The 21,557-nt window shown below is 47.3% G+C and overlaps 2 protein-coding genes across 2 annotated transcripts in view; one reads left to right on the top strand and one right to left on the bottom strand.

Annotated features, from left to right (window-relative positions):
* Positions 1 to 9,533, top strand: part of DMTF1 (cyclin D binding myb like transcription factor 1) — a gene marked incomplete at its 3' end in the record, with an annotated part of 29,387 nt that extends 19,854 nt beyond the window's left edge. The window contains exons 12-17 of the mRNA XM_082014253.1: positions 38 to 253; positions 2,624 to 2,709; positions 3,354 to 3,515; positions 4,136 to 4,519; positions 8,468 to 8,615; positions 9,424 to 9,533. Coding sequence (XP_081870379.1) covers positions 38 to 253; positions 2,624 to 2,709; positions 3,354 to 3,515; positions 4,136 to 4,519; positions 8,468 to 8,615; positions 9,424 to 9,533 — 1,106 coding nt within the window. The remainder of the gene's footprint in view (positions 1 to 37; positions 254 to 2,623; positions 2,710 to 3,353; positions 3,516 to 4,135; positions 4,520 to 8,467; positions 8,616 to 9,423) is intronic.
* Positions 9,534 to 11,185: 1,652 nt separating this feature from the next.
* On the bottom strand, positions 11,186 to 20,924 carry TMEM243 (transmembrane protein 243; the record flags this gene model as incomplete). The annotated part of the gene is made up of 4 exons (XM_082014254.1): positions 19,401 to 20,924; positions 13,092 to 13,142; positions 12,157 to 12,261; positions 11,186 to 11,308 (listed from the first exon to the last, which is right to left on the bottom strand). Exons 1-4 carry the CDS (start codon positions 19,476 to 19,478, stop codon positions 11,186 to 11,188), a joined length of 357 nt encoding a protein of 118 aa, XP_081870380.1. The 5' UTR covers positions 19,479 to 20,924.
* Positions 20,925 to 21,557: the final 633 nt, after the last annotated feature.

The raw sequence follows: 21,557 nt of genomic DNA, 5'->3' as shown, positions 1-21,557 counted from the left end.
CTTCAACATGCTTTAGCATGAGTATTTTTTCTCTCAGTGCTGATAAAGGGTCTTAAACAACTCCATGAGAACCAAAAAAACAACCCAGGGCACCAGCTTTCGGAGAACAAATCTGGAAGTGGATTACCAAACACTAATTCCAGTTCGGGGGTTCAGCACGTGCAGATTCGAGTGGCTCGCTTGGAGGAGAACGCAGGCAACGCACCAAGCCCTATGGCAGCTTTGCAGATTCCAGTCCAGATTACACATGTCTGTAAGTAGCTGAAACGAATGACTCGCTGTCCTCTAATGAAACCTAAAGCTTTCTTAGGTTAAGATGGTGAAGGAGGAGTGGGCATGTCTTAAAGAATTTCATTAATTCTTCTTTGGTCTTGCCATAACTTAAGATTAAGGATTCCAGGATTCCATTTTCCCATTTCTAATTTTGTTAGGCGAATGTAGGTATTACTGTGACAGCAGTACCAAGAAGCTGCAGTTGGAGTGCCTGCACATAGGAGTTACGTATGTCTGTCTGTGCATGGATGCAAGAGCTTGCCATATAAGGTACTCTTTGAAAGGGCTTCAGTACATAAGCCTCTTAATGAATATGCAACATATATGTTTATTCCTTACGTTTATTCTGGTAGCTCTTGTTCAGAGTAATGAAGATCCATGTACAAGATCTCCTTTTATAAAATGTATATGCTGCTGTGCCTAAATTCTGATGAAGGACACTGAAGCAGGAAGGTATATAATGTTTTTTCCAGTCCTGCTCTGTATTATGCAGTTATTTCTAGGCACAAACACTCTGGAAAGCATTAGTTGCCAAGTCACATTGATGTTCAGCTGATGATCTGCTCTAACCACTTTATTTTTTTTAAGTTGCTGCTTCCCATCCTTGTAAGGATGAACTTTGCTCATTAACAACATTTATTACCAGGTCTACTTTGACTGTAGTGCTTATTGCTTGGTTTTCTTACTAATCTTATTAAGTAACTCCAGTGACTCCAATTGAATCACCTCATATGCAGCCTGCCATCTCCATTGTGTGCTATTTTGCACTGTTTGTCATTTGTGAATTTTATTAGGACAATTTAGTGCTTCGGTCTGGCTGATTACAAAATTAGTTAATCAGGCCAAGAACTGATTCTTCAGACTATGACTATATAGGCATTTGGTAAACAATTTTCTGTTTATAATTTCATTAGATTAGCCTATCTTAATCTACTTATTAAGTGCCGTCTTCATTTTATGTGGTTTATTTTTTAATTAGGATGTCACGCAACACCAAGCTAAGCACTTCTTGCCTTTAATAATACATCAGACTTTCAACCAAGCTTGGTCAAAGCTATTGGGTTTTGATCAACAGGCAAGATGTGCTGGTATTCTGTAACAGTTAATGCTTCCTGAATCTCATCCTTAATAGTTATTTTGTGATGCCACTTGCCTCATGCTGAAATAAAGCATTTTTCCCCATTTTAGTCTGCTTTCCTGAAGAATTTATGTTTGTGTGATCAAAGTGAGTTTTGTATTTTATTTCCCAGTCCCATGAGAGCTGTTAGCCAGTTTCAGCTGCATTTGATAGAATGCTCAAGGTTTCCAAGGGGTAACTCCTATAAGCTTTACGGACATAACTGGCTGGGTAACAGACAGGCCACACTTTACAGCTGTCTGCTGCTGTGTGCCAGGAAATCTGCAGCAGGAAGCCTTGAACATGCCACTACAACAATAAAAGCTCCAAAATGAGAGCTTGTATCTTCTTAAGAGACCAAAATAATTCTACTTTGAAGCCAGAGAGTCTGAGTTAGCCAAGTTTCCAGTGCTGGGAGCACTGCTGTTGTCAGGTAGGTCTTCTGCCCTTTCAGTATTTATGGAATTACAGGATAAACCCAAGCAAAGTATTAATTTTCCTCCAGCTTCCTGGAACTTGGGAGGTTTTTTTAAGAATAAGTGAAAATCATAATTATGGTTCTGAATAGGTTTTTTGATATTTTACAAAGCTTTGGGTGTGAGCTGTTTGGACCTAGTAATCTTCAAATGTCTGATATGTAGACTGTTTTCAGTGCTTCTCTTCATTGCTTTTAGAATTAATGCAGATAATTGCATAAATAATTACACACTTGTGGTAAGGATACTTACAGCTTTTATACACTGCAATCATAACACACATGGTAGGCAAATATCTTGGGGAGCATCTGATGTCATCAGTCGTAGATATACCATGGAGGGCAGAAAAGTTTTAAAAAAAAAAAAAAAAAAAAAAAAGAGGTCCATGGGAAACGTATTAAGCAGTATTAAACCTGATACCAGTTTAAAGCAAATAATACATGATCCAAAGGATATCGTTACACCAGAACCTCTTACAAATCTAATTACAAAAAGTAATTAGATCACATCAGATAATTTCAGTTGTCTGCTTTTATCCCTGTGCACTAAAACCAGTTTCTTTCTCATGCTCTTTCAGATTGTATCTTGGGTACCCATTAGAGAACCTTGTCGTTAGGATTGCAGCCGGTTTTCTTTTTCTTATTACTGGAATTAACAGTACCCTGCTATGTAGCAATTACAGTATGTTATACACTCTGCAGGGCTGAAACATTTTGGTGTACATACTTTCTTTTTCTTTTTTTCCTTCCTTTTGCAGCCTCAACGGATTCCCCTGCTGCTACTGTTGACTCTGAGACGATAACACTAAACAGTGGAACACTACAGACCTTTGAGATTCTTCCAGTAAGTAACAGAGAACTGCCTTTTGTTACTCTGTTTTTTCTTTTAAACACAGCTACTTCCTACACTATGGAACTGTGCATTTCTGAAAAAAAACATTTCTCAAGTGGAAGGAGAAGTTAAGAGATCTAAAACTTTAAAGTTCAAAGGAAAGTGTATTTCCAAGGGTGTAATTCATTAGGGCTGAGAAGTAGAATGTCAATACAGTTAAATGCTTTAAACCTGTCTTAATGCCTTAATGCTATGAAGTTTTCCTTTTGAAATCTGACATAACGGAGCCAGAGGAAGCTCCCAGCAAGTCAAGATTCTCTCAGTTTTATTGTACTGTAGTTGATAGCACTGTTTCTCTTTCATCCCAATGCTAAGAGTAAGTTGAATTTGTTCCTTTCTTACCTGCTGTTGTACAGCATAATATAGTCCTGTGTGACTTTTGGCCTTAATACTACTCTCAGTAGCCCAAGGCTGTAGATGAGCTTCTGCTCAATGGGTGCAGTACAGCAATCAGTGTGGTAGGGATTGGATTTTTTTGTTTGTTTTCCAGGGGTGTTACAGTTAGGCTAGTTCATATAAATAACCACGCTTTGAGTGCTAAGTATGGTCCAGGAAGGTTGTGCATTTGCATATTAAACTTGTGTTATCTTTCATAGTCTTTCCATCTCCAGCCGACTGGAACACCAGGTACATACTTATTACAGACAAGCTCAAGCCAAGGCCTGCCTTTGACACTGACGACTAGTCCTACCATGACCTTGACAGCTGCTGCTGCTGCTCCAGCCTCCCCAGAACAGATCATAGTTCATGCCTTATCGGTATGTATTTTGAGCAGTGAAAAGACTGGAGTTTGGGCAATGGGGAACATAATAAAGCAGGCCCCTATATGTATATGTTAAATTTGTAAAGCAGTTCTTAAGTCATAACAGTGTTACTTTGCTTAAAATACTGAAGAGTGAGAATTTCTTTTTTTGTACTGTTTTTTTGAAAAGCAACTCCAAGTGTCTTCAAAACTTAGCTTAGTAACCAACTTAGTTCTTACTGTGGCTGAACGTCATGTCTCCATCTAGTGGCTTGTCCCAGCAAAACACAGTACTGTGGTTTCCTGATATTTCCAGTTACTCTCACAAACAAATATTGGTGTTTGCAAAACTTGTATAATAGCGGCAGTATTACTTTTTAGACTTTATTACTTTTTTAGTTTAGAGGGAGGGAAGTGGAAGCAAACTGGAGATTGAATAACAAAAGCGATGCAAAATTCGGGAAAAAAGCTCTGATCTTTTGAATCTACAGCGATCCTCACCTGAACAGCTGCCTCTGTTTCGTATTACATATTTACGAAGCTTTTGCTTTTATTTCTGAAAGTTTTGAAGATACTTGGAAGAAAGTCCCTGACTTTGTTTTTATTTGTGTCTCTTTTTGCAAATACTCCTTACAGCCAGAGCACTTGTTAAATACAAGTGACAATGTCACAGTGCAGTGCCACACGCCAAGTGTCATAATCCGCACCGTTGCCGCTGAAGATATCTCCTCCTCTGTTACTCAGGCAGAACTTGCTGTGGATTCAGACATTCAGTCAGCTGACCTGACGGATCCTGCTGATACACTAGAAACAAATGCTTTCCCAGATGATATCCATCAGTCCAAGCTGAGTGATGAAGAGCAGTCGGCCTACAATGAAGATGATGCCTCCAAATTCAGCAGCAGGAATAGTAGTGAACTGATGGATGGAGTTATGGTGAGAACCGAAGAGATTTCAGATGCTAGCCTGAAACGGGAAGAGGATGCTCACTCTGATTTACCTAGCACTTATGTTACTGAGGTAAGGGAGTGCATGTTATGTGAAATTTTCACCATTTCTGCATGGAGAATTATTTCATTGAAAATTTGTCCTCTATGTTGAGCTATTTGTATGACATATGTCAGTGATTTCATGTATATTGTAGTTCTAAGAGCCTTTTTTTCAGATCCTGTGTCCTTGAGCTTCACTAATATGAGTGTGAAAGCGATAGCATTTAATTTGGAACTTAGATTGGCTTATATTTGACTTCATCTGGAGCACTGAATACCTCACTAGCTGTGGAGTTGCTTCACTACTCAGGACGCTTTTGCATGATGACTGTAAAAAGCGGGAGTATTAGTGGCACCAAACGTTGCCGTCATCTGATTACTATTTGATGCTCTTGCTTTAAACTAGGCTGTTAATTGTCCAACACATGTACTTTACAGGTAAACTGCTTATCAAGGGAGGTGAGGTAGAGTATTTAGTTTTTGCTGTATGGATCTAACAACATATTTTGAGGTGCTCCACAGTTTCTATTTTTGAGAACTTCTATTAAACATACAACTCTAGTTACATATCTGTAAAATAGGAATTTGAAGCATTTAAGCTAGCGCTCTCTCTGGCCTTGCTTTTATTCAGCTTCAACACTGAAGACACAGAAATGAGTTTATCCAGATTATTTAAGGCATTTTGTTTGCTTATACTAAATTCCTTCATCTTTCAGTTGTTGTAACTATCATAATCATAGAATAGTTTGGGTTGGAAGGGGCATTCAAAGGTCATCTAGTCTGTCGTGGTTTAGCCCTGGCACCGCGCAGCCGCTTGCTCACTCCCCAATCCCCTAGTGGGACAGGGGAGAGAATTGGGAAAATTCTCTGAATTTTCGCTGAAACCAGGACATAGTCCAACCGCCTTGCCACGAGCAGGGACATCTTCAACTAGAGCAGGTTGCTCAGAGCCCCGTCCAGCCTGACCTGGAATGTTCCCAGGGATGGGGCATCTATCACCTCTCTGGGCAACCTGGACTAGGGTTTCACCACCCTCAACATGAAAAATTTCTTCCTTGGATCTAGTTGAAATGTGCCCTCTTTTAGCTTAAAACCATTACCCCTTGTCCTGTGGCAACAGGCCCTGACAAAAAGTCTGCCCCATCTTTCTCAAAAGCCCCTTTCAGTCCTGGCGGGCTGCAATAAGGTCTCCCCAGAGCCTTCTTTTCTCCAGGCTGAACCCCCCCAGCTCTCCCATCCTGTCCTCCCAGCAGAGCTGTTCCAGCCCTTGGATCAGTTTTGTGGCCTCCTCTGGCCCCGCTCCAACAGGTCCATGTCTTTCCTGTGCTGAGGGCTCCAGAGCTGGATGCAGCACTGCAGGGGGGTCTCCCCAGAGCGGAGCAGAGTGGCAGAATCCCCTCCCTTGCCCTGCTGGCCACGCGGCTTTGGGTACAGCCCAGGACACGGCTGGCCTTCTGGGCTGGGAGCACACATTGCGGCTCATGTCCAGCTTTTCACCCGCCAGTCCCCCCAAGTTCTTCTGGGCAGGGCTGTTCTCCATCCCTTCATCCCCAGCCTGTACTGATACCCGGGGTTGCCCCGACCCAGATGCAGGACCCTGAACTTGGCCTTGTTGAACCTCATGAGGTTCACATGGGCCCATTCCTTGTGCTTGTCCAGGTCCCTCTGGATGGCATCCTGTCCCTCAGGCGTGTCAACCACACCACTCAGCTTGGTGTCATCTGCAAACTTGCTGAGGGTGCACTCCATCCTACTGTCTATGTCACTGATGACTATACTAGGGTACTGGTACCAGTACAGACCCCTGAGGGACACCATTCATCACCAGTCTCCATCTGGACATTCAGACATTGACCATTACCCTCTGTACTCTACTCTTATTATAGTGAATAAGTCAAGGAAAACAGAGATGCTAAAAAGAAGATAACTCTCTTTAGTGGGTAGCAAATACCTCCTTCCTTATAAGCGTTACTACATTAGATTGTGGAAAGTAATGAGTTAGATTCAAATACTCCCTCCTGTTCTCCAAAACACTGTGCTACACAGTTGTAATTCTGCTTTATCAGTCTTGAAAATCCATTGTTGATAGGCTTGGACTTTGTTAGGCTTTGTCTTTGAAAAAGTAAATGGACACTGCATACCCTCTATGCTCTTATGTACGTCTCAACAGTGTTGAGACTACTGCAGTGTTTGGATCCTGAATACATCTGAAGCTGGAGATTATTCTTCCATTTTCTTCTTTCTTCTCTCATGTTTGACATAGTTGTGATCAGATTCTCAACAGCTGAGGCACCCCAACAGCTTTCTACTCTCAGTTTAAAATTCCAGCTTTTCAAACTACAATTAGTAAACTTTTGCTATAAACATCATTCCTAACTGCATGTAGAAATCGCTTATGGGTAGCAGGATATAAACTTTTTTTCTATACAGAAAAACAAACTTGCATTTGTAATTCTAATTTGCCTTATACTTCTATTCGGATTCAAGTTTGACATGGGTATTTAAATTCCAGGAAATAGAAGCACTTACAGGCAGTTCACTAAGTGAAAAGTTACTCCAGAAAAACATGCCTAAATTTTCTTTCTTTAAGTCAGTGTTATTTTTATGCACTTGCCAGTATTGTATGGTCACTGTGGGTGTGGGTAGTGGGAAGCAGGCAGTCATGCTGCAGAGTTTTATTATTTCTGGCTGGGAAAGGTACCCATTTGCCACAATGGCTTCTTTAGTTTTTCACGCCTGCTTTTCCCTGTTTCAAGCCTTGTGGCGTAGTGCTTATCATCAGCAGGTTCAGCTGTGGTCTGCAGAAAGCTACTTTTGCGGGTCAGGCATACTGTGCCGTGCATGAATGGGTACATGTCTGGACCGAGTTTAAGTCACTGAGCTGCAGCAAAGGTAGTGACCTCCTTCAGCAGCACCAGGGAAAGGGTTTTCAGGCAGCTGCCTTTGCAAAAACATTGTGAAACTCTGTAAGAAAATAAGTTTTCCTATAAGTAGGTGGAGGAACTCCAGGATTTTCTTGAACAGAAAGGGCTGTAACCTCTCCCAAACATTTCCCACTCCCTCTGAAAACAGGGATAACTAACTCCAAGTACCTTCCATTCTGCAAGCAACATTTGCTAGCATGCTGCATCAGTGATTCCTGAGGCTTGAACAAACCTTACGCATGACACACACAAAAACTGGAATCCAGATCTCTCTGCTTATTCTGGCAGTACTATCTAGGATGTCTTTTCACTGCATTTGCAGAACCAGGAGTCCGCCGGAGTGTGCTGTGACACTGAGTAAGCCAGATGTACTACTGCCATTTCAGTGCTAGCACTGCAGGTGCCAGCAAAGAGGCGGCAGCAGCAGCTATTCTGGAACTGGAAGAGGGTTGGGGTATTAAAAATCTGTACCTGGAAGGAATCAGTGTGTTGCCAATTTTTTGATAGAACGAGGCTCAGCTAAAAAAGTTTGGAGCCACCCTGCAGTCAGCAAGTGACAGGGCAAGCAAGGCACAGCAATTAAAATGGGTCTTTTCAAGCTCTGTGTCCAGTAGTTAAAACTCGACACAGAAGCAGGAGTTCTGAAACTAAGTTGAGGTAAAGCTATTGCGTTTGTGGAGATGGTAGGTACTGTAAAGGTATTGCACCTAGACAGCAAGTAGTGGAAAAGCTTAATTATTCTTACAAACAAAATGTTTGATGTAAAAGAGAACATTTTATCACCACCTTATAGTCTCTCGTTTCCCTTCCCCCTGCCCTCATACTGCTCGCAGGGTTGAATTCTTCTCATCTTGTTTTTAGATGCCTGCACTAGGATAAAACATGCCCTGTAAATGCTGAAGTGAACTAGCTCAGATGCTGACATTCCAATTTAATGAGATTAAATTCATCCAGGGAGTCTGTTGCTTTTTATGGAGTATGGCTGACCAAAGCAGGTTTTTCTGTTTATGCTACCAAGAATACACTCTCATGTCCTGTTCTTCTGTGTTGTGCAGGACCTGGGTTCTCCAACGATAGAAGAACAAGTTGATCAGCCTACAATAGATGATGAGACTGTGCTAATTGTTCCTTCTTCCCATGGTTTTATCCAGACGGCGGATGATATAGACAGTGAATCAGTCTTGCCCCTGACAACTCTAACAGGTACAACAGTCCCTTTGTATGGTTGATGCTGGAGCTAGGACTCATTAAAGCAGTACAGCACTTTTGAGTTCCTGTAAACAATGCTTTATAGATCCTTGCTTTCTCTTAAATAATTTTCCATGTCATTGCTATGAAACTTTAAGCAAGCTAGTTACCCCACTTGTGGAAGTGGAAGAAAGTCCCACTTAACCTTGTGGGAAAAGCATTAGAACAGCAGCTGATTCATTACATGCTGGGATGTTTCCATGACCCTTGAGCCTTGAATTAGTACACACAGGCTAATAAGTAACTCTTTCTTTAGAGTGCGTTTCTTCATGCCTGGTGCTTGAATGAAATTTGTTTCTTATTTGAGAGATCAGAGGCATCAGAAATGCACTTGATACCTCTCATGGCGAGGGGCTGGGCTATTTGGGGTTTGCACAGCACTCATCTGGAAGGGCTTGCTAGCTTCCCAATGCCAAGGGTCATCTCAGACTTGGAAGCAGCACAGATACATTCTCCTACTGCTGCATGTAACAAATACTGCTTTCCAGAGGAAGGGTTCTCCTTGCAAAGCCATCTGAGGGTCAGCACTGGGCCTGATACAGTAATACCTGCTGAATCCAAATGTGAGTCAGGCTGGTTGCATCCATATTAGTCATAGCTTACCTTGAAACTAGAAATTGAGAACTGACTAGTTTCATTTGAGTAATATTGCTCAAAATGGTTAAAACTCCATTCTGTGTTTTCTGTCTCATAAGTGTGTATTTTGTACCTTGTTACAATGGCACAGTAAATAATAGTTCTAATGTAGTGTGTCTCTTGACAGATCCTATCCTACAGCATCATGGAGATGGGTCACACATTATTGGCTCATCGTTGGGCAGTCCTGACTCAGAAGATTCGAAGGATGTTGAAGATTTAGTGAGTTGTCACTGAGAAGCGGTAATCATGTCCATTATCTATTGACCGTGTTTGAATTGTGAAATTAGTTACACCCTTGTGCCACATTTCCAAAGAAAGCAGTCAGTCCGTGTCTTTAAACAGAAACTTCCAGTTTGAAATGACTACAGTGCACTTTCTCTGCTCAGGCTATTTACCTCATTTGTAAAGGGTTACAGAGCAGCCAGCCGAAGCCTGATGTACTACATCTCAGCCAGGGTGTTTCAGTGATTTAAAGAATCTCTGTTGCAGTGCTCACTGCTAGGATCCACGTGCTCAATTCTGATCTGACTTGTTACTGGTGTGCTGAACTGCACATCTGGAAAACTGGACAGAAGGCAAGGATTGTGGACCGTAGCCTCCTAGTGCCGCAGCAAGAATTAGTTTGCACATGTTTCATGAAGAATGAGTGAGGATTTCTGCACTTACTGACTCTTGTAATACATGGAGTAAGAGACTGTTACATTTCAGGAAGAAATGTATTCCATCAAAGACTTCAGGGAGCATGGGCAGTATCATGAAGAAATGGTCTGTATTCCCATCTCATCTGGCTTGTTAGTACGTCTACAGCACAGGACTCGAGACACAGATGCTTATGGGACTTGCCTGGTCTGCTTGTTCCTGAGGAGTCCGTTGCTGGCAACGGATAGAGCTCAGAAAGATCACTTGTGGAAATTTTTTTTTATTTTATTTTTTTATTTTATTTTTTTTCATCACTACAGTGAGCTGAATAAAAAGGGAAGGGCTGTGAGAAAGGGAAGCTACTGGGACCCACCAGCCTCCCCCCCCACCCCCAACCTTTAACTTCTTTGAAGATTGTTGTGAGTAGGCTGGAACATTTGTCTCTCGCTGTTTACATGACACTACCAGCCACCTCTCCAGAGGTGATTTATGCAGCACGTTAGTAGATGGGGGGTGGTGTGGAGGTGGCAAAGTCTTGGAGAAATAGCTCTGTGAGAATTTGAGCATAGGACCCCCAGGCAAAGGAAGCCAATTAATTCCTACATTCAAGGGTTTGAAACAGACACTAGGCTGAGCAGCAGCCTGTTAGCTAGGGATCGAGAGATAAAGCTATAGAAACTAAAGACTCATGTATAAATTATTTTATTTATTTCTGTAATTAGCTCTTCATAATCAAGAGTTGGTCTTTTTCAGTCTGTGGTTTTGTTAATGTGAAAAATAAGTTGTAGTTTCAAATGATTGCCTAGGGAACAGAAATAATTGTATATTCAGTTTAAACAAAATAAAGAGTATTTGTCTTATGTAACTGTAAGTTGCCATTTATTTATACTGCTACAGATTCTTGCAATGCTGCAGTTTATTTGTACAGTAATAAAAAATGCAGTTTTTTCCAAAATGAAAAAGCTTGTGCCATTCTGAAACATCAGTACAACTGGAATGTTCATTAAGTGCAACAGTAGCTCTTCAAAAAAAAGCAGAATGTCACATCTTATGGCAATAATTCTCCCTAACAAGGGGGACATTACATATACATTTACATGAAAATCATGTACTGATTTATCCTTGCACAACCCACTTCTTTCTTCTCAGGCTGATTGTCCTCACATCAGTGTCTCAAGTAGAGCTGAGAGCTGAGCTGAAAGCAGTCTTGACACAGTAGCATTGTCGTTGGGTATTCCCAATGTCCATCATTTACCCACTTCATGGAAGTACAGGTTGGCACATATACATAACATGACAATAGAAAATAATATATAGTAAATTAGGTTCCTGAATTTAGGCTCCAGGTCTCCTTGTCGATACCAGTAGATCTAGAAGAGAGAAGGAGTTTGTATTACTTTAAAATGCCAGGTACTTCTGAGGAAACTTCTATGGTAACTGGCAACTTCTAGACTTTTTTTTGTATAAAACAACACAGCTTCATCTGACTGGACAAGATGAGGTGTAGAGTCCAGCTAATTTTCTTAACAATTTAGAAATACCACCTGATTTCTTAGTATGCTTGTGGAACTCACAAAAAAGAATTTGGCAAGGTGTTTCTCCCCAAAACAAGGTTGTTTGTGAAACTAGGGTGCCACGTGAGCTATGAAGACATGGGTTGTCTCGTCAGCTTTGTTGAAGAGGGTGGGCGCGTTGGGGTTTTTTTAACAGTCAAAACTGGCTACATCCTGGCTGATGAAGACGAATGTCAGGTTTTGCACTACACTATCCAGGGCACGGCCATGGCTACCAGCTGTAGAACCAGAAACTGGTATGGAACAGGCACCACAGTGCAACTTCCCAGCTTACCCAGCAGTGAGGGGCAGAGGCTCAGGGCTGCGACCGTTCCAGGTCACAGCTGGAGGAAGAAGAATGTTCCAAGTATGAAAAACTACAGCAGAGGAAGGAACCACTGCTGTCCTGCCCATGGCAGGGGGTTGGACTAGATGATCGTTGAAGGTCCCTTCCAACCCAAACCATTCTAGGAACTCTGACCTGCCAGTTCCCTTTGCCAATGCTTGGGACCAACTCTCTCATCATCAACTTGCTTTATAGTGGCAAAAAAGCTTATCTAGGAGAGTGTAAAAAAGGCGGCAGCACCACATAAAGCAGATTTTATTCAGATTTCATCCACAATCAGAGACTCAAAAGCTTGCACGGCCAACGCAGTGGTACTTACAAGTATGCCAGCAGAAATGCAACACAAGGAGATGCAGAAAGCAAAAAATATATTCACAGGTTTTGGAGGTAGTTGCGGGAAGACAAAAGCACTGATCAGAGTGACCTGTATGGAGGAAAACAAAGATGAAGACTTTACTGTTGCCCACTGTCAGAGCTGCTACGAGAAGAGGCTCTCCCATCCAGCTCTGCACGCCCCTCCCTGCTCTTGAACTCCCACTGTGTGAAGAGCTGGAGGGAAACGTAAAATTCTGGAGGAAGATTGCTTCGACACAACTACAGACTTAGGGGTGGGAAAAAAATGACGATAGCTTTGCTACTCGGGCTCATTGCTGGAAACAGTCCTCCAAACACCCAGAGAGCCAGCAGGCACGGAGGTGCCTTCAGCCAAGCTTTCCACCAGCTGGCACCTTGGCTGTTCCTAACGCCTCCCTGCACCTCGGCTCTCGAACAACGCTGCCGCCATGGACCGCAGAACCGATGCGAAACCAACGCAATGGCATTGGGTTTGTCTTTAAAGTTTGGGGAAAGCAGAGCTCGAGACAAAGTGACAAACTTTGGAAAAACTCCTATAAACCATAAATAGAGAAATCATAAATAGACGGAAATAAAGAGAAGCGAACAAGTTCTCCTGGGTCATAAGGAGATGACACTTTGACAACAGGAGAATGCCTTCCTTCAAGCCACATTTTAAGATCTGGCTGTGCAATAAAAAGTCCCAAGTCCACGGGCAGATTGGCCATCCCGGCTGAACGTGAGGCTGAGTGAGATGACAAAGAGTTTCAAAAGACATATGCCCTAAAGCGACTACCTGGGCCCCAAACTACAGCTTGTTTGGTCAGTGAAGTTTCGCTGCCCATTTTGGGGAGGAACTCTGGTTTTCACCCTGTCACCTAAGGGAGGCACGAAACACAGGATGGCATGGGGGATACTTACTACAAGCAGCAAGGACGTTAAGCCGCCAACAACTAGATTGATGACTCTGTCCTGAAGAAAAGAGAGGACAGTTACACACACGCCTTGGCAAGAAAATCAAAAACCCCACATAAAACAGAGTGATAACCAACAAAGCCAAGAGCACCGCATCAGCCAGGAGCCGTGTTATCCCCAGCACGGCCAGCAGCACCATCCAGGCTCCCTGGTCGGCTCTGCCACGCAGGAGGGCTTCCCTTCCTCCATGGGCCTCAGGGAGGTTGTACCGGCCAAGTCCCTGTGCAGCAGGGTTGCTTATTTGCAGTTGGCTTCTTTGCTACATCCAAATTGATCACAGTTGTGCAAATCCTTTTCAAAAAATTTTAAAATGTGGGAGTGCACAGATGGAGGTTGTCAGAAAAAGCTTGTTTTAGCCTCAGTGCCTGAGAATGAATAGCTTGATAGTGTCTTCGGTGGGAATTTGTGGGCTGCTGGCAAGGAGGTGAAGTGTTCCCCGCACCCCCAACGTTCCCCACTAACACCAGCAGACCTGAACATACCTCAGGGTGGCCCTGCTTGGACAGACAGATATCCCCCACACACGTCTTCCTGCTGCTCCCCATCAGTATAAAACACTTGTCTGGGAGGAGACGACCTTTTTGCACCTGGGTAGAGGCATCCCTCGGTGCCAGCATCGCAATCCCACCCCGGATGGCATCAGGGCAGGGACCGGCAGTGTCACCGGGCTGCGTGACCGCAGGCTCAGAGGAGCGCCCGGGGCAGGACCCCATACTGACACCGGAGTAAGAGACGACTTGATGCAAAAGGAGAACATTCCCATCCCTGCCGGAATACCCGCCTCCTCCCTTTCTGCACGGTGCTGCTCTGAATATAAAAAAGTACTACCGCCAAAGTCAGACTGGGTTGCACGCAGTCCGGTGTAACACCCCAGGCGGCTGGGTCCCCAAAAGAACAGCTACAGCAGAAAAGGTGTGCAGATGGAAAAAACCCAGAACTTCAATTAAGTATACTGAGAGTCATTAAATAGCTATGGTTAAGGAAAGTGAGGAAGGAGTTTAAACGGTGAAAGCATCTTGCCCAAGACATCCCAGCCAGCAGGCAGGGCAACCCAGGTTTCCCTCCACCTCGTCTTGCACCCTTCTTCCCTCCTAGTGTTACATCTTGGGGGATGATTTGTAGAGGGAGAAGCCCCAGGTCATGAAGAAGTGACGCACGGCAGCAGCGGGGCAGGAGGAGAAGGCAGAGAGCAAAGCGTGCTCTTGCAGGAGAGCACCAGCCCTGACCTGAGGCTCGGTGGAGGTCGGGTGCCCGAGCCTGCAGTTCAGTAACAGGCGGACGCTGCGCCCTGGTCGTGTTCGTCCCGACAGGAAAGCACCACAGCAAGGAGACTCTTTAAAACCTCTTCTATTAGTCCCCAGCTCCTCTACGTAAAACCAGACCATTTATGCTCCTACAGCACGGAGGCCCCAGGCCGTGGGGGCACGGCGGTGGCTGCAGCAGTGGGAAGTGACCCACCTCCGTAGGAAATTGTCACCAACACCCCCTGCGCAAGGTCCTCGCCAGCCAGGCACAACCCCCTTCTCCGCTCCAGCGTGGTGTTGGTGATACAACAGCAGCCTCTGGGAGCCACCTGTGAGGTACCCGCCACCGACCCCAAAAAATGAGCTAAGAAGAATTAACTCCAGGCAAATGACGGAAGCAACAGGGCAAAATGCAAGCACGCTACCTCCACGGGTGCATATCACAACAGCTCGGCTGGGCTCCTTCACCCAAGCTAAAATAAATTAATTAAAGACCTCAAAACTAACTTTAGTCTAGACAGTATGCGGAGGGGTCCTTACCCCCAAAAGCGACTCCGATAACCAGGAGAGGACGGCGGTTTTGCTCTGCCCCTGCCCTGCAGACCCAGCTGAGCCCACCAAGATGATTTTCACAGCGAGGGACAGGAGTTTGCATGCGGGCTGGGCTCCCCAGGGACAAAAAGGGTGGCAGGAGGCGAGGAGCTGGATCCCTTCTCCCTTTGTGCCACGGGGAGGTGGGTTTCAAGCAGCAGAGGAAGAGAAGGGAAAGCAGAGGAGCCGGCTGCAGAGCAGCAGTGGGCTGCCATCCCGTACGGCCAACCCGGTGAGCGCACAGTCACAGCCAGCTCTCTGCAGTGGAGCGGACACACGGACAGGATACACCACCCAGAAACTCAGCCATGATTAGGTTTCTTCTAATTAAATAGAGACTTGGAGGGTGGCAATTTTAAGACAGGGAGAATTCACCCATTTTGCCAGGACAGAGACTGGTCTCCCCAGAGAAAACGAGGGGGTCGGACTCGGTGGTGACAGCGGAGCATTTTTCTCTGCCCGTTTTACGAGGTGCGGGAGAGCGCGTCCCCCCGGCACGGGGACCCCTCACCTCACGCTGCGGAGTGATGGACATCGCAGCGACAGCCGCATCGAGTACGGATGCCGGCAGCAGAGTGGCTTCGCCATGTGGCAGCCAGTCCCTGCGGGTCAGGGCATCCCCCTTCCCCATGTTTAAACCCGCGGTCGCTAAAATTTTCCAAATGCGTCGCCGGCAGAAGAAGGTATTTCAGGATCTGGGGATTAGAGCCACTGATCCTGAAATCCCAGGCTTGGCAAAGCGGTGAGAGGCTGTATTCCCTGGTGCCCGCTGACACTTCAGCCCAGGCAGCTTAGCACAGCAAAAAGGTTAAAAATACACAAGCAGAGGCCGAGACGGCTAAAGGGATTGGCGATGACGGAGCCTTTCACCTCCGCACCGTGTCCGAGTGCGCAGCCCAGCCCAGGCAGACGCTCGTGAACACCGGGCACACAGAAATGGGCTGCGACAAGCCACGTGTCCTACAAGCCATGTCACCCAGCTGGCACGGCCAGCTCTTGCAACAGCTGATTCAGGGAGGATTTTTCTCCAGGATCACTATGTATTATGATAGCTGCTAGAGTAAAAAGACCAAAAAAAATCCATGTGCACACCAAAACAGGGAGCATGCAGGCTGCTGGAGGTCACCTGCACCTGCTCAGGGTGTGCACCCACGGACACTAACTTCTGATACAGCCTGGCAGCACGCGATGCGCTGATGGGGATCCCTTTCAGCCAGCCAGCAGCCAAGACGTGGAGAGCTGCTCGCCAGACGGGTGATGAATTCCGTGTTTCAGCGTTGCACAAACTGCATTTTGAAACAGGAGGATTCCTGCCCTCTCGCCCTGTGCCAGGGATGGTGTTGCAGGGACTGGAGGCACCGGGCTGGCCCCAGGGAGCTGCTGCGGTGCGGAGGTCTCCCCTCCAGCTGCCTCCGGGCAAGGGAGACAAGGTCAGGAAGCACCATGTCCTTGCAAAGTGGGAGGGCACAATCAAGGATCCTTCTGGATCTAGGCCAGGGTTACTCCGAGCAAGGGAAACTGAGGCAGGACTCGGGGTGTATCCGCAACACTGCGCCCACAGAGCGACAGCTTTGCTCTTCAGCCCGTTCCAGCTTGACACCTTGCATCCTCCAAGGTAGCGGCTTGCAGGCTGAGCCCACAGGGAACAAGCTCGTGGCAGAGGCTTGGCCAGGATGAGGGAATGGGCTGGTGCCCTGGATGGTGGGTACCTGGTGGCATCTCTGCAGGCATGATGGAAAAGCCATTTTTATGCCTTACATCAGCAAGTCCAGATGGTCAGCAGCAATCGCAGCGAGGCACCAGCCCACTGCAGCCATAGGGGATACCTTAATCTAGTGCCACATTAAACTCTATGGAATAGCAGACAGTATACGCTGTCCATGAGAACTGTGCTCAGGACCACGATGGCCACCCTCCTGCTTCAAGACATGGGGAAATGCTGTTGTGCCCTCAACGGCTCCTTGTTCCCACCTTGGGGGCTCCATCTCTCTTTTTATTGCCTTCTGCTTCCAACCCGCAGCAGTGAACACCCATCCGCTTATATTTAAATGCTCCCATCATGGAGGAACCCAAGCAACTTCTACTTTCAACTTCTTTCCCAAGAAGTCCGGCATGTGTGATGCTCCATCTCCTCTGCCTCCTTACCGCTCATGCCTTTGCTTTGCATCATCGCATACCTGCTCGCTGCCAGCGCTGCATCCCTAGTAACCACAGCTGAATCCACAGCGCTTGGCATTCATCAGCATCATCTTGCTGCGCTCTCTCCTCCCACCAGAGACCTTTTTGGTACCAGCTTGCCCCCAACCTCTGCTTGGCAGCCGGCACGGGAGGGCAAGCTCAGCAGGAGCAGCTCGACCACGGCAGGGGAAGAAGACCAATGCTGCTGCCCGGCTCCCTTGTCCCCACAGCCTGGCTTTAGCCCCAAAGCCACCAACTTGTAGATCAGGAGAGCGCAAGAAGAGGGTATCCCCATCTCTACACCCATCTCCAACCATTGGCAATGGTGCAAGACCTCTGAGTTGGGTGCAGGGCTTCCTGGGGCAGAGGGTCCCAGTTTGCTGGAACCAGCCATCGCTTGCAGAGACCCAAAAGCGGAGTCAGGGCACGGGCAGATGCGCTTTTCCCAGCAGACCTGCTCCCATTCTAAGGCAAAGTTTAGCTTCACCATTTCTGAGACCAAACATTTCCAGCTCTGGACCTCACCGGCATCTGTCTCTAAGCAATCCCAATGAATCCTGGAGGAAACCACCCCAGGCCTTCCTCAGGACAGTGATCCCTTGTCCATCGGACACGGGTATGGCAGGGAGAGACCATCGGCCGCTGCCAGTCCCATACGACAGGTTCCAAAAACTGGCACAGGAGATAGGCAGGGGGTGATGTGCAGGACGCTGGGTCGCCGTTCGAGCCCAGGACCTGGAATTAGCATCCCATGTTTATTATTTACCGCTCTCCTTTGCGAGTGGAGCCTCAACGGGAAAGAGGCAGGGGGTCAGGGATTGCAAGCTTGCCCTGGGCTAGAAAGTTTGGGGTTTACCTACCAGGACCACTGCCTGGCTCCGATGGCAGACCCCAGTCCCCAGAAGTCCCCATTCCTGGAGGCTTCTCAAAATTCCCGGCCAAGGATCAGCCATCATGACCAATGAGGTAAAGGTCCCCTCGCCTCCAGCGCTCCCCATCAGGGCTGGCATCCGCTGGCAGGGGAGACCCGTCCCCCCTCAAACTCATCCCCTCCAGGTCTGGCCTGTCCTCCTCCCATCCCACACCCGTCTTTTCCTCCCCCCAGATTTGGCTAGTATCACTTTATCTATGTTTTTATTAAACGTTATTGTTTTAGCAGCATTCCCAAGTATTTGCCGGGGGGAGGGAATGATGCATTTTACACACTACGAATAACTCGGCACAACGCCAGCCCGCACCCCTCCAAGCCCGCGCGGTGATGGGTGACCTCTCCTAACAGGGGACAAACCCCAAGCCACGAACCAGTGTCACCCCGCCGCAGAAGGGTGCGCACCCCCCGTTAGAGTGATCCCCGAGGGACCTCAATGCTGGCAGCACCCCGGGGAGCCCCCTCCCCAGCACAGCCCCCCAAAGCGGGCACCCACCGGCCAAAGGCTGCCCGGCTGAGCTGTTTATGGGCTCTGACACCTGAAGAGTCGCTGCCCGCCGCACGTCAGCCGCCGCCGCGCACCCGCCACGGGAAAAAACCCAATTAATTACCAGAAGGGCAGTAAAAGCAGCCCCCCAGCCCCCGCACAGCAAAGACACCCCCACCACCCAAAAAAATCATGGGTGAGATGCAGCTCGGGGTGCTGCTGCCTGGGCCCCGCTTTGGGGGGCTGCCAGGGCCATACACCCCCAGACCGGCCAAATTTTTTACATTTGGGGGTTTTTTTTGTTTGTTTGGGCTAGCTTTGATGGATTATTTTTGGTGTGGGGTACTGGTCAGGAGGGGTTTGGTTTTGGTTTGGTGTTTTGGCTGTTATTTTTAATAATTCTGCCAATTTGAAGGGTTTCTTTCTTTCGGAATTTTGGGGGCTCCTTGCACAGTTTTCCCTTGGGGTGCAGCTCTGCGGTCGCTGGTGCCGGTCTGGGGGGACACCCAGACGCTGAGGACATTCTGATTTGAGGATTTGAGGAGGTGCTGTTTTCACGCGGTTGCAGGTTCCCCGCGCCCGGGGCCGGCCCGTCCGGCTGCCTGCGCTCCGCTCCGCTCCGCTCCACCGTCGCTAAGCGCGGGGGGGCTGCCGTAACGCGGGGGGGGGGGGCGCTCATTCGTTAGCGGGGGGCATTTTCGTTGCGGGGCGCTTGCGGCTGAGAGGGCGGTTGCCGGGGGTGCTGGGCTGGGGGGTGCTCCGCAGGGGCGCGGTGCCGGGGCCCCCCCGTGAGCCCGGGCAGGGTCTCCCCCCCGCGCCGCCCTTACCCTGGCCGAGGTCTCCCCGAAGAGCGGCCGGTTGTCCGGCCCGCCGGTGCCGTAGCTGCGGGCGGCGAAGCCCTCCATGGCGGGGGGGCGCTGGGGCGGCCGGCGGCGGCCGCGCCCTCATGCTGCGTCCCCGCTCCGCGTCCCTCCGCGTCCCTCCGCGCCGCTCCGCGCCCCGCCACGCCCCCCGGGCCCAGCCCCGCCCCCGCCGAATGGGAGGCGGGGGGGGGGCGCTGCGGCGGGGCCCACTCGGAGCGTGACACCCGCGGGGGCGGGCGCGTCTACGCGTCTCCGTGGTTACGCCGAGCCTCACGCGGGCGCGGCGCGGCTCCGCGGGACCTCCGCTGCCGCGGAGCCGCCAGAACCGAACCCGGCGTGGAGAGGGGTTAAGGTCACCGGCCTGACACCTGCTACAGCGACTTGTTATCCAACAGAGTTGCGTTCTTAAAGCAAAACTCATCACTGACGCTGCTACTGTGATTGGAGGAATGAAGCTTTTCTTCTATTTCATTTTAATCTTTTTTTTTTATTTTATTTCTTTTAGGTGCCTTTTTATTTTATCTTGGGTTTTTATTCCTTTATTTTATTTATTTCATTGTATTATTTTATTTTATTTTATTTTATTTTATTTTATTTTTTATTCCTTTATCTCATTTTTTATTGCATTATTTTGTTTTCTTTTGTCTTATTTTTACGTTTATCTTGTTTTGTTTTGTTGTTAAACATCTGACGTTGGCAGAGCTCAAAAATGAACTTAAACCATCTTCTCAGTCACCTACACATGTTATCTGCATAAACTAGACAAAAGGGAGTGATCATCCCCGGGGCTGGGGCTGGTGACAGTGACATATTTTTGCTCTATAGGTTAGCCAAAGTTTTCGCTCAGATTCACCAAGTGAAATCCAGTGCACTGCCTCTGCGCCGCCTAAAGCTTGCTGCTGCTTTTTCAGAGCTTAAGGCAGGTTTGCATGCATGAAAGCCTGGGGATTTTTTAATTTAACTTTGTATTAATTTTGGTTTTTATTAATTTAAATTTGTAGTTTATTTTTTATTTTCGTTTTTTTCTAGTTCACAAAATGTCGTTCCTCATGGATCTCTCTAAACCGTCATGGCTACATTTCTTCAACGGCATTTTAGGATGAAGATAAGCCAATTAAGATGCACTAAATGTCACATCAGCTAGGACAGGTTTTACTTTTTCATTCAAACTGGCCCTGTTGTTTCCCCCTGCCCCTGTTCGGCCCCACCACACACCTCTCCAGGACTTCCAGCAGGTTTCTTGCCCTGAAAGACAAATTCCAGTTAAATTATCAGTGGAATTTTGTAGAAATAACATGGGTGTTTCCTTCTTGCTGGATAGAAGAGTTAGAGACCGAATCTGTAGGTAAAAAGACCCAAAAGAAGAAAAACAGCTGTAAATATTAATTGTCTGTGCAGTCGTTCGGTTGGGGGTTGACTCCTGCTCACCCCCAGTCATCCAAGATCCCCCTTTAAGCCACTGGTCGCGGCTCATAGGAGCTCCCCAACTCTGGAACAAGAGTTGGGTGAAACCACTCGCTTTTCTTGCGAAACATTTCAGCCGTCTCGGGTGAAAAGCAGTGCTGGGGCTGCTTGGCCTCGGGGCACGTCCTGTGTACACAGGGCTCTGGGTACACTTGATCTCCACTCAGCCTCCTGTGGTCAACACGCTTGAAGACTGAAGCACCTCAACTTCAAAGATGAAAGGTATTAAATTCAAGCAAGGCCAGAAAATTATGAAATTTTCGACAAGCTTGACTTCATCCTGAGCTGAAGTACTGGGTAGAAAGTCATAAACACCTCCTGTAACCCTCCAGCATTTGTTCCCACACTCACTGTTTGGTGAAGAAGTGACTCCAGGACTCAGTGGAGAGACTCTTCATGTCATCTTGAGCCACTGATCAAAAAAATCCCATGGGGTGAAGGATGCGGCTTCCTGACAGGCAAGCGCTCTTGACCTACAGAAACCTTACAGTTGGTTTGAGGATCGTTTTTCAGCACTTAGATATATTCCTGAGCAGGCTCCGGCTCTGCCTAAATTTAATACTGAGGGTTGCATAGGGTCTGATCGGGGCCAGGGAAGCACTGGGATGCTGGAGGGGAGTGACCGTGGGAGTCCCCTGCGTTGCGTACTGCATTTAT

This window comes from Phaethon aethereus, assembly GCF_964289735.1.
Source record: "Phaethon aethereus genome assembly, chromosome: 1".
NCBI lineage: Eukaryota > Metazoa > Chordata > Aves > Phaethontiformes > Phaethontidae > Phaethon > Phaethon aethereus.
Note: the sequence above shows the minus strand (reverse complement) of the source record. Positions and strands in the feature narration are given on the sequence as shown.